This window comes from Ostrea edulis, chromosome 3 (assembly GCF_947568905.1).
Source record: "Ostrea edulis chromosome 3, xbOstEdul1.1, whole genome shotgun sequence".
Classification (NCBI taxonomy): domain Eukaryota; kingdom Metazoa; phylum Mollusca; class Bivalvia; order Ostreida; family Ostreidae; genus Ostrea; species Ostrea edulis.
Window position 1 is genome coordinate 75616768 of NC_079166.1, and position 13965 is coordinate 75630732.

The following is a 13965-nucleotide window of genomic DNA, read 5'->3' on the forward strand; positions in this document are numbered from 1 at the left end:
TTTATGAATTGTGAACCCGACTATGAATAATTATGTAATGGATGTTGAAGTTTAACAACGCTTTTATGCAGTGATAATCATTTGAATTGAAGATTGGATATCTGTCTGTTCGGTACATGTGACGTCACACTAAAGGAACTGCAATTTTCTTATTCATGTTTGACTCGAATTGTTGGACATTAGTGTCCAAGAAGCAAAAATGAAACAAAATTTAAAAACGTTCATATGGATATAGTGACATGTTTATTATCAACCATAATATACGACTAGTATTACGTAGATGCACATAATTATGCCATTTTCCATTTGTATTGTATACATGTAATTTCCATTTGCATTGTAAATTTTTAGCTCACCTGAACCGAAGGTTCAAGTGAGCTTTTCTGATCACATTTTTTTCGTCGTCCGTCTGTCTGTCCGTCTGTAAACGTTTCACATTTTTGACTTCTTGTCCAGAACCACTAGGCCAATTTCAACCAAACTTGGCCAAAGGCATCCTTGGGTGAAGAGCTTTCAAGTTTGTTCAAATGAAGGGTCAGGTCCCTTTCAAAGGGGAGATAATCACAAAAATGCAAAAATAGGGTGAGGTCATTTAAAAACCTTCTTCTCAAGAACCACTGAGACAGAAGAGCTGAAATTTACCCGAAAGCTTCCTGACATATTGTAGATTCAAGTTTGTTCAAATCATGGGCCCTGAGGGTTGGATGGGGCCACAATAGGGGATCAAAGTTTTAAATACAAATATTTAGGACAAATCTTTAAAAATCTTCTTCTCAAGAACCACTGAGCCAGAAAAGCTGATTTTTACATGAAAACTTTCTGACATAGTGCAGATTCAATTTGTTCAAACCATGGCCCCCGGGGGTAGGATGGGGCCGCAAGGGGGAATCAAAGTTTTACATACAAATACAATGTATCAAGGAAAAACTTTAGAAATCTTCTCAAGAACCACTAAGCCAGAAAAGCTGAGATTTACATGAAAGCTTCCTGACATAATACTGATTCCAGTCTGTTCAAATCATGGGTCCCGGGGTTTGGATGGGACCACAATAGGGGATCAAACTTTTACATACGAACACATATAGGGGACATCTTTAAAAATCTTCTTCTCAAGAACCACTGAGCCAGAAAAGCTGATTTTTACATGAACATTTTCTGACATAGTGCAGATTCAAGTTTGTTCAAATCATGGCCCCCGGGGGTAGGATGGGGCCACAAGGGGGATCAAAGTTTTACATACAAATATATAGGGATAAAGTTTAAAAATCTTCTTCTCAAGAACCACTAAGTCAGAAAGGATGAGATTTACATGAAAGCTTCCTGATATAATGCAGATTCAAGTTTGTTCAAATCATGGGCCCCGGAGGTTGGATGAGGCCACAATAGGGGATCAAAGTTTTACATACAAATATATAAGAAACATCTTTAAAAATCTTCTTCTCAAGAACCACTGAGTCAGAAAAGCTGATATTTACAAGAAAACTTTCTGACGTAGTGCAGATTCAAGTTTGTTCAAAACATGGTCCCCGGGGGGAGGGAGGGGGGTAGGATGGGCCCACAAGTGGGGAGGGGAGTCAAAGTTTTACATACAAATATAGGGAAAATCTTTAAAAATCTTCTCAAGAACCATTGGGCTAAAGAAGTTGACATTTACATGAAAGCTTTCTGACGTAGTGTAGATTCAAGTTTGCAAAAATCGTGGCCTCCAGGGGTAGTTGGAGCCATAATAGGGACTAAGGTTTTGCATGCAAATATATTTGGAAAGTCCTCAGATATGGGCCAAGGTGACTCAGGTGAGCGATGTGGCCGATGGGCCTTTTGTTTAATTTGTATTGCATCCGAGGGATTGTTTATTTTGGTTTGTTACAAAGGATTTCATTGGAATAATCTTAAGTTATCGTTAATCTAATTTAATTAAAATTACATGTTAGATCCGCTCACATACTCGTTACACAAACATCTAAGTTTGTGTAGCGAGTATGTGAGCGGATCTAACATTTGATTTTGATTAAATTGTCGTTTATTGAATTTGGTAATGCGCGAGGTGTTAAGATGGTTTACACAAGGTCAAGTTCAGGAGCCTTGTTTCGCAGGAAAACACATGTACCATATTTGCTAAATGCAACTGCGTATGAAACCCCCCCCTCTCGAAAATTCAATTAATCGCTTTTATGCGTCTATTTTGATCAGCGCATTCAAGCTTTTCCTCGCTTATCAACCTCGTGCTTAACCAGTGGCGGATTTATAAATTTCCGAATGAAAAGATGCAGTAAACGGCAGGATGTCTAAGGGCTGGCTTGAGACCCCTAGTGAGTCCAGGGCAAAGCTTTGGTGGGGGCCCCAGGGGAGATTAGGTTCCTTGAAACTACTGGGTTCTGACAAAATAAAACGTACATGCTTTTTTGACAATTTCATAAAAGAGAAATCATATTTTTGAGGGAGGTGGGGGTGTGTGTTTGACCGCTGCTGGATTCTCCATTGCTAGCTCCGTGTTCAGTTAGTCCTACACGGAACTGGTTGCGGTAGCTCAGTGATATATTTTTTCTCATGACCGTGAAGTGGTGAGTTCGAGCTCTACTCGTGCCGTGACTGCATCAAACATATGTAGTGATTTCACCTTCGCCAAACGCTCGGTATTTAGAAGTGAGAATCACGGGTCTTTCGGATACAACCTTAAGAGCAGAAATCCCGTGTTGCGACACATGTCGTTAAAGAACCCGCTCCCCCACTGCTATGGCACTATGCGCTAAGGATAGGTCTATCTGGGACACTTCACCTACATCTGGGGATGTCTCACTAGTATAAGTGAAAAATTATCGAAGGACATCCTTCGTTGCAAATCAAAATCGGATACAATACAAAAGAGATTTTTTTTTACAAAACGAATGGAAATTATACAATGCAAATACAAATTATATGATACAAATGGAAAATGTAAATTACAAATGGAAAATTATACATTATGAATAGAAAATATACAATGCAAAGGAAAAAATATACAATACAGATGGGAAAAATAGAATACAAATGGCTAATACATAATAAAAATAGAAAATATAGAATACAAATGGAAAATCATACAATACAAAATGAAAAAGATCAAATTTTGCAACGTTTGACATGCCGTAATCGTATGACAGAGCGTTGTCACTGTTGTGACATTAATTATGTTCAACCAAACATAAATTATTTTTAAATTAAAAACTGAAACACGTTTATAGGAAATGGCTCGCCTGTGTTAGTGCAACAGCTTATTATTTATTGCATATATAATAAACATTTGTACACGTTCATCACTTCGATCGTTACTCGACATTTTACAATAAGAAAAATTAAAACATTAGGAGGCGGGGGTTATATTGCAGGTAGAGCAGCAAATGCCTCCAATTTCCTAATACCTGGACACAGGTAAACTATCTGTTCCGTTCGAGTTCATCTAACTCTTGATATTAAACAACCCAACTGAAAACTTTGCACTATTAATAACCACTAAAACACTGGATACAAACACTAACGCATGCTTATCTCAACATTCTTAAATATATTCATTTTTTCATCTCAAGCTGGCACGTAGCATCGTTTTTTTTTCAAACTGGGGGAGCAGGGCTTGTTCATATTTGAAAATGACCATTAATATTGCTTGGTGCACATTCGGTATCCTCTGGCATTTCAATCCGGAACGGTCGATATCGGTTCAGATGTAGTTAAACGTCCGTGATTGGTAAAGCGAATTTTTGAACATCTGAGTCAAAAGTTGTTGGAAATAATAGCGAGCGCAGCGAGCCAGCGCTCCGCGCTGGCTCGTACTGCGAGCTCTAATGACTAGAGCGCGGGAAATAATCCGAGCTAAATCTCAATCTCTAACAAGAATTTTTTTTTGACGCCAATCCCAGAAGTCCCTCGTACAAAATGGCGGATGGTTCAAATAATAATAAAAAAAAAAAAAATCTTTGAAGTATTACAAACCTTTCTTATTTGAAAGGAAAGGATGCCAATCATATTCTTCCCCCTTTCTTTTTCTTTTTAAAATATTGTCTAAAGAAATGTAAACAGTCACGTCACAACTACCAGGCTACGTCACAACACGCTCGTTGCATTTCCCGCTAAACTGGTTCCTACATTGGCGAGAAGAGCGTATTGACAGTGAACCAGATCAGTTTCCCTTGCTTTCAATATAATTTTTTTGAAAATGTATTCAGATATGCTGCGCTCGCCCCAACGGTCACACCGTAATCATATTAGAAATGACATGGTTCGAATTTCCTCGATAGCTTTATATGTAAAGTCTTTATTTGTATTATCCCTGACCCGAGCGCCTGTGTTCACTACTAGGTGCGATATAAGTAATAATCAATGTTGGGGACGTGAACTCACTCATTTGGAATAAAACTTATATATGCCAGTGTTTTATTCTATATATATGTGTATATCACACTGATATCAAAAGTACAATATATTCAATGTTGTTTTGTATGTATCACACTGACATCAAAAGTACAATATATTGAATGTTATTTTGTGGTCCGTTTTTAGGTCAGTGCATCATGGGATATTTGATATACAGAGACCGTGGGGCAGCGGGCACCACACATTACAGATTATAGTTTGTACGATTTATGTGGAGTAACAACAGCCGGTAAGTATAACGGTTTCTGTGTAGTGACAACAGCCGGTAAGTATAATGATTTCTGTGGAATGACAACAGCCGGTAAGTATAATGCTTTCTGTGGAGTAACAACAGCCGGTAAGTATAATGGTCTTTGTGGAATAACAACAGTCTTTAAGTGGTTTTTGTGGGGTGACAACAACCGGTAAGTATAATGATTTCCGTGCAGTATCGACGGCCGGTAAGTATCCCCTGTTGCTACAATCTTGGAGATTAATGCACAAAACAAATGTAATTATTTACATTGTCATTGCTTAACGGTTGATTGTTATATGCAATAACCCGAGAAAATCTAATACACCGATTAAACATCTACATGCGGTGGATAAAATACACAATCCTGTGACTTATTGTTGAGTCGCATTCTGCTACCAAACATAAAAACACATGTCTTGGTACTAAGTTATTTGATTGCAACATTCTAAAAACGTGATCTTTAAATCAAGCAGCTATTGTTGCATCGGAAGTGAATTGTAGTCAATCATCACTAATTTGTATACAAGAGTTCCTGAAACGAAAATTTTTTGTAACTTCTTTTGCTGAAGAGCTCCAATTTGTTTTAGTTTCAATATTCTGCATTGCTTTACATTCAGATAAGGTAATTGTACAGTAGGAGAAAAAACCATTTCTTAAATGTATTTTATTTAAAATAAAGTTAAGTTTTCAAATTCAATCACTTTTGAATCCTTTCAAAATACTATCCTCATCAGCTGATTTTTCAGATTTCTTACAATATCATACAAAGACTTAGTGTGTACAATGCATTAACACTTTCTCCAATTTTTAACTTTTGTTCCGTCTTGACACTTTCTTCTTTCTACTCTGGTATCAACAGGTATGAACTACCATGGCTTTGGCTACATTGTGGACTCCTGTCCTGTAAATGAGACGGAACAGAGAGCAGCTGCTAGGAGACTGAACTGTGGTGTGGATCAATATAGAAACAGTCAGTATGTCTGTGCTCCGAATGCGCAACGGACGGCTATTGTTGAATATTGCTACAGTGGCACTGTGGGACTTCAAAATCCAGGTAGTATGCCTTAGACATCGCCAAATTGTCCTTGTCTGATGTTAAAAAAATCATATTCTTTACAACCGTAGATGTGTAAGAAAAACTTACTGCACAATGATGTAGAGCACGTAGAGCAGGAATGCCTTTACCAGCGATGTATATTTCATGATTCCTAGGATAGGGTTTACACTTCAGGCCTAGTTAAAATTTAGTATGCAGTGTTTATGTATAAAACATACAATTCATATTCTAAATGCTATTGATTATAAATTCAAGCTAAATAGATATTCAAAAGCAGCATGTAGCCCTTTACTAAATTTGTAAATTTCATGGCCTCAGTGGTAGAGGCTTTGTTATTAGGGTATGGCCAAAGGGGTCAGTAAAACTGCCAAATAATGACAAATGTTCAAACATTTTCTCCACAACCATGACAACTGTAAGGAAAGGTAAATCCATGTACAGTAACTCGCTTCTAAAGTGGAATAAAAATATTGTCATTATTGTCCTTATCATTTAAAGGGCTTCTTTAAGTTTACTACAATTAGGGTATAAAAGGTAAATGCATATTTAGGAAATGCAGAAAAGGGTATACCAACACTTTGATTTGTTTATGCCCCCGAGATGGAAGATCCGGGGGGGGGGGGGGGGGGGGGGGGGGTATATTGTTTTTGTCCTGTCTGTCATTCTGTCTGAAACTTTAACCTTACTAATAACTTTTGACCAGTAAGGGCTGGTGACCTTGCAGTTTGACCTACTTTTTGAAAACTTAACCTTGCTAATAACTTAAGTAAATGATAGAGCTTTGATATTTTACAGGAATATTCCTTGTGACAAGAACTTTCCGTGGGTACTAAACCTTTTGACCTTTACATTTGACCTACTTTTAAAAAAATGACATTGGTCATAACTTCTAAATGGTAAATATTAGAGTTTTCATATTGCACATGAGGATTTCTTGTGACAAGATCTTTCTACTAGTAGCAATATATTCATCCTTCATTGTGACCTTGGCCATTATCGGGGGCATTTATTTCACAAACACATCTTGTTTTACTCTAGGACGGGTTCACATTAGTCAGACCGTGTTAATGTTACATATATCATTAAGTCTTTTATCAGTATAGGCACTTTCGGGGGTATGTAAGTTTTAAAAACACATATTGTTTTATACTGTTGCTGGATATTAGAATTGAACTTACATTTATAGAACAGGAAATCTTTGATACATCTGATAACCCAGGTGGCCTAGTGATCGATACGTTAAGTAATACTCAGTTCTGTACGGATATTTTGTATCCGACACTTCCTTTACTTATTGATATTGATACTGTAACCACTTGCTCTCCAACCAGGCACCTGTTTGAAAGTATACAATGATGGAAGTTATGACGCAGTTAGCTGTACCAACTTTAAGAAGGGCTGTACAACGGATTACTTCAATAGTGCTAATCTGTATAAATGTAAGTACACTATATTGATTTAAATAATGGTTATGCATACATTCTAGTGACACTCTAGTTTATAGCTCACCTGAGCTGAAAGCTCAAGTGAGCTTTTCTGATCGCTTTTTGTCCGTCGTCTGTTTGTCTGTCTGTCTGTCCGTCTGTCTGTTAAACTTTTCACATTTTCGACTTCTTCTCCAGAACCACTGCGCCAATTTCAACCAAGCATGGCCAAAAGCATCCTTGGGTGAAGGCCTTTCAAGTTTGTTCAAATGAAGGGCCATGTCCCTGTCAAAGGGGAGATAATCACAAAAATGCAAAAATAGGGTGGGGTCATTTAAAAATCTTCTCAAGAACCACTAGGCCAGAAGAGCTGAAATTAACCTGAAAGCTTCCTGACATAGTGCAAATTCAAGTTTGTTCAAATCATGGCCCCCGGGGGTAGGATGGTGCCACAATAGGTGATCAAAGTTTTACATACAAATATATAGGGAAAAACTTTAAAAATGTTCTTCTCAAGAACCACTGAGCCAGAAAAGCTGATTTTAACATGAAAGCTTTCTGACATAATGCAAATTCAAGTTTGTTCAAATCATGGCCCCCGGGAGTAGGATGGAGCCACAATAGGGGATCAAATTTTTTTATACAAATATATAGGAAAAATCTTTAAAAACCTTCTTCTCAAGAACCACTAATTTAGAAAAGCTGAGATTTACATGGAAGCTTCCTGACATAATGCAGATTCAAGTTTGTTCAAATCATGGGCCCATGGGATTGGATGGGGCCACAATAGGGGATCAAAGTTTTACAAACGAATATATAGGAAAAATCTTTAAAAATCTTCCTCTCAAGAACCACTGAGCCAGAAAAGCTGATTTTAACATGAAAACTTTCTGACATAGTGCAAATTCAAGTTTGTTCAAATCATGGCCCCCGGGGCTAGGATTGGGCCACACTAGGGGATAAAAGTTTTACATACAAATATATAGGGAAAAACTTTAAAAAATCTTCTCCTCAAGAACCACTAATTTAGAAAAGCTGAGATTTACATGGAAGCTTCCTGACATAATGCAGATTCAAGTTTGTTCAAATCATGGGCCCCGGGGGTTGGATGGGGCCACAATAGGGGATCAAAGTTTTACATACAAATATATAGGAAAAATCTTTAAAAATCTTCTTCTCAAGATCCACTGAGCCAGAAAAGCTGAGATTTAGATGAAAGCATCCTGACATAATGCAGTTTCAAGTTTGTTCAAATCATGGACCCCAGGGGTTGGATGGTGCCACAATAGGGGATCAAAATTTTACATACAAATATATACGAAAAATCTTTTAAAATCTTCTTCTCAAGAACCACTGAGCCAGGAAAGCTGATATTTAGATGTAAACTTCCTGACATAATACAGATTCAAGTTTGTTCAAATCATGGCCCCCGGGGATAGGATGGTGCCAGAAGGGGGGGATCAAAGTTTTACATGCAAGGTGAAGATAACGAACAGTGATCAATCTCATAACTCCTACAAGCAATACAAATTAGATAGTTGGGCAAACACGAACCCCTGGACACACCAGAGGTGGGATCAGGTGCCTAGGAGGAGTAAGTATCCCCTACATACAAATATTTAGGGAAAAACTTTAAAAATCTTCTTCTCAAGAACTACTAAGCCAGAAAAGCTGAAATTTACATGAAAGCTTTCTGACATAATGCAGATTCACGTTTGTTCAAATCATAGCCCCCGGGGGTAGGATGGGGCCACACGGGGGATCAAAGTTTTACATACAAATATACAGTTAAAATCTTTTTCTCAATAACCACTGAGTCAGAAAAGCTGATATTTACAAGAAAACTTTCTGACATAGTGCAGATTCAAGTTTGTTGAAATCATGGCTCCCGAGGGGTAGGATGGGGCCACAAGTGAGGTGGTGGGGGGGGGGGGGGGGGGGGGGGGTCAAAGTTTTACATACAAATATAGGAGAAAGCTTTAAAAGTCTTCTTCTCAAGAATCATTGGGCCAAAGAAGTTGACATATACATGAAAGCTTTCTGACAGTGTAGATTCAAGTTTGCAAAGGGTAGTTTGGGCCATAATAGGGACTAAGGTTTTACATGGAAATATATATGGAAAGTCTTCAGATATGGGCCAAGGTGTCTCAGGTGAGCGATGTGGCCCATGGGCATCTTGTCCTTTTAGCTCTCACAAGTTTATTGTTATTTCGAATTTCCAAAATTTCTGCTTGAGCATCACTGAAGAGACATTATGTGTCGCTATGTGTATCTGATACATCAAAATTGGTCACGTACAAGTTTTACATACATGCATGTTGTAAAATCAAAATTTAATACATGATTCCATTAATTATGTTATGTTTTATCACAGCGTAAGTAAAAAAAAAAATTAAATTATAATCAATAGAATATGTTTATAGAGAAATATAATGATGTATTGTTAACTATTGTAAATAAATCACATTTGTATGAAAAGTCATTGTAAATTTTAATTAGATACAAAAGATCAGAAAATACAAGGTAGCCATTGTTAAAGGGATAGTAAAGGTCGTTTTATTTAAATAATTGAAATGAGTCCATTTGACTAAACACGTCACTTTTGTAATTAATAACAATTCCATGTATTTATCTGCACTTATTTCCAAATTTAAAACAATTATAATATTCCTACATCCCTCAATTTTTGCTTGTTGGAAAAAAAAATCAATCTGTTATATAAGTTGGCACCTAATGTAAATTTTGACGCACAGTGGATCATTTCAAAGTTGATAAATTTCATTAATTTATCTTTTTAAAAATAATATTAGAAGGAAATAAGATGATTTTAGATGAAGAAACAAAATCAGCAAAATGAACTTTTCTACCCCTCTAAGTATGGTAAATACATTACATATCAAGCATAGAAAGTAAGTTATATGTTTCAATGGTAGGTTTAATGCTTTAAAAAAACAACACAGAGTTAGATATGTTTGACAATAAAATCCTTGCATTTACATTTTATTCTGAACATGCGGTTGCACTCTTTGTAAAATTCCATATGCGATCTTTATGTGTTGTGGATTTACAGATATCACGCAGAGTGTAAATATTTCAGGCTACCTTTTCTCTTTTTCAGATCCAGCCTGTCATCAAATTAATACCCAAGATCGATGCTATTATGAAGATCCAACCTGTCCAAATATGTAAGTTAAGAAAGATGGTAAGAAACAGAAAGAGGTTAAATCAACAAACATATTATAAAGATAAGTCTATCGTTTCTGTTTTAAATAGAAAAGAATCCTGTTATGTTCTTGTTATATGAAATTAAAATATTGCTTTCACTACATAAAACAGGGAGACAACGACTTTCTCGAATGAGACGTTCACTTCAACACCCAGAAATCTATCGAATATCACAGACACAACCTTTAATTCTACCATGAACACAGCCATTCAGTCTGATGACAATGTCCTGAAGACAATACTAACAGGCAGTTTTGCTGGAGTCCTCGTTCTTGTTCTTGCAATCTTTCTATTTTGGATAGTCCGTTTGAGGCAAAGGAACAGAGCTAGAAAAGATGGACAAAGCGAAGAAGGTACAAAGCCTTATTCATCTACAAATTACAACAAAATTGTCTGAAGTACATGTCTTGATAAGGTGTATATTCATCCAATGATTTCGTTCTTGACACCACTATCAAAACAAGAAACATTACTTGCATGTTTTACAGGAATGAAATACATGCCATTGATATTATTTCATGTTCAGATGATGCTGTGTTTGGATAATTTGAACTCCTTGATAGAAATTGTTGTGTATTATTTTCGGTTGCTTATCCACTGAATTCATTGTAATCACTCGGCAATTCAGAAGTTCTTTTCATTACATCAGTTACACTGCATTATTGTTTGAAATAGTGTAAGTGGGTGCCAACTAGAGACATCACTAGAACTAAGTAATTGGATGCTAACCAAAAGAACCAAGTTTTCTGACAAAAAAGCACTGTATTTTCCAGAATACTTATAAATACAGCATCATTAGCAATTGATCCTGAGACTTGTGATACGGTAATTGAAGTAGAATTACATGCTTTAAGATAACGGATACACATCGAGCGATATCTCTTAAATGTTAACGACTACATGTATTCAGATTATGATGTTTTCAAAATTTCTTTTTCAGAAATTTCAAATGAACTTGAAAGGTTTATCAATGCAGATACGGACATACGACGCAGCACTTCACCGATAGGTATAAAATAATATATTTACAAACTTCCAGTAAGTAAAACTGATAACTAATAAGAAAAAGAGGACCATATTGAAAAATTGATATTGATTACTACCTCCAAAAACAAAGTTCTAAAACCACAAAATATTTCAGAAGAAAAAGCGAAATCCATTTTTTTCTATACTAACGTGTTGTCACCCATGATTAAATCCAGGCACAATTTGATCAGATATCTTATGGAAGATAGAATATATCTCATAAATCATACAATATAGCTTTATAGAGGAATATTATAAATAAGCGTGTCATACATCTCATTATTTTCTGTCGCATGCCAGATAGAATTAAGTGTATTAATACTCCTGACATTGCGTAATCTCCAGAAATATTCCGAAGAAGTGAGAAGCAAAATGAATCCAGTTAGAAATATCTAAAAATGTGAACCATCCCGCGTATCATGTGATGAATTAGAATATCACATTAACCAAATGCAGATGCTTCTTAAATGATACAAGTTACATTCATATCAAAAGTTAAAACAGAAACGTGCAAAATAAGCATATTTGAAGACTATCTGGATTGCACCAAAGCTGAAGTTGGTTTTGAGCTTTTGTTTAAAGATCTTATCAATCGTTGAATGAATGCAAGGATATCATTAATGTATCAACAGGATAAACAAGGGGTCCGTGGGCCAAATCGCTCACCTGAGTCACATTGACCAATATTTAAAGAATTATCTCTATATATTCGCGTGTAAGATTCTGATCTCTAATGTGTCCCCAACTTACCCCCGGGGGCCATGATTCTACAAACTTGAATCTGCACTATGTCTGACAGCTTTCATATAAATGTAAACTTCCCTGGCTCAGTAGTTTTTGAAAGTAGATTTTTAAAAGATTTCCCTACACATTTGTATGTAAAACGTTGATCCCCTAGTGTGTTCCCATCCTAGCCCCCGGAACCATGATGTTTATAAATTTAAATATGTACTACGTTAGGAATCTATCATATAGATATAAACTTGTCTGGAAGAGTAGCTCTTTACAGTTTATGAGATATATCATGAAATATTTGAGATATCTTATACGCTTTTTTTATGAAGGTTAGAAGATATATTGTATTATATCTTATAAAGTTTATGAGATATATTCTCTATCAGATATATCCTATGTTCAATGAGATATCTTGTAAGGAATATAATATATCTCATATTTTTCTAAGAAATCTTATAAAGGATGAAAGGTGAAGATAACGAATAGTGATGACAGGACATAAGAAATCTCAAATTTTTTAAGTCACCTTATAAATTTTTAAAGATATCTTATAACATTGATGATATTTTTAGGGAGTAATAAATATGAAAACGGCGTACCATAGGAGGTGACCCGATCTGTGTGTATAATTTTATCAATGTGACGGAGATTTTGTAGGGAATTATTCATTTTACGATGATGTTCAAGAGATAAGTATAATGTGTTGATTTTTATTTATACAGTGAAAACCAGTATATGATTACTCAGCAATTCGTGGTTTTTTTTTTCAAAATAGTTATGAAGTAGATACTTATTGTTTTAGAGATAGATACCTGTGTATTTAGCAGTTTCATTAATTAATGATAAATGCTACATGTATATAGTTTTGTGAAAGACGAACCTCACTTAGTGGAACTAAAATTAATGTCGGAATTTTGTCATTGAAACAGATAACAACTTTTGAATTTCTTCCATTGAATATCTCAACATTGCAATAGTGACATCGAACCTATTTTATTAAAAACATAAATTCATTTCCCGATGTTAAAAGAGAATATTTACATTTCCAATATTTTGCCTTCAATATCTTTACCAACTGTAATGATAGCAAGTCCAATAGAAATGTTATGCAGCCGTGAACAATGTGGGTATGAATATTGATAGATATAGTACATCTAGGTCTATTTTAAAGGCCGAAGCAAATGAATGTAGAATGTAAATATAAAAAAGAATGTCATTTTGATAATATATGAGGACATGAACTGCGGACACCTCACAGCAACATATTCTTTTCACGACGACCCACGGTGATTCATGAAGTATGCTGACGTAAAACGACACAGTTCATGACCTTATGTATTTTCAAAAATTATTTTTAAAAAAATACGTTTTGGTGTTAAATGAAAATGTAATACCATTACTTCAAAATTAGTTGTACATGTGGATAGAACAGGGTGGGGTCAACAAAAACTTATAGGTTAAAACTAGGGAACAAAGGACACATTTCTCACAATATTTTTGTGAGGTTTCCAAAATGATTTCAAAAGAAATATACAAAAACAAATTTCAAGGCCAGAGGTTTAAGTATTACGTTATTCTACAATCCTATAAAACACGACAGACAGTCTGTAAAACACTTGATATTCCGTGTACCTCTAATACTTCTCATGCCAATTTTCATTAACCATTGTCGCCGTTGTTGTTTGTAATCTATACTATTCTATACTATATACCCGCCGTAAAATGGTAAAAAGGGGTGTCCGTATCGCGGCAGGCATTGGCACGTTATAGAACCATCACCGTTATGTCTCTCAGCATGGGTCTAAATTTGTGGTACTTTACGTACAGCTGCAATCAAATTAAAATTAGATCATATT

General features: G+C 35.7%; 1 protein-coding gene across 1 annotated transcript in view; it reads left to right on the top strand.

The window, feature by feature from the left end:
- The first annotated feature begins 4695 nt into the window (after positions 1-4695).
- LOC125676227 (uncharacterized) overlaps positions 4696-13965 on the top strand; it is a 102286-nt gene continuing 93016 nt past the window's right edge. The window contains exons 1-6 of the mRNA XM_056161018.1: positions 4696-4744; positions 5502-5696; positions 7031-7138; positions 10242-10308; positions 10460-10701; positions 11289-11357. Coding sequence (XP_056016993.1) covers positions 4696-4744; positions 5502-5696; positions 7031-7138; positions 10242-10308; positions 10460-10701; positions 11289-11357 — 730 coding nt within the window. The remainder of the gene's footprint in view (positions 4745-5501; positions 5697-7030; positions 7139-10241; positions 10309-10459; positions 10702-11288; positions 11358-13965) is intronic.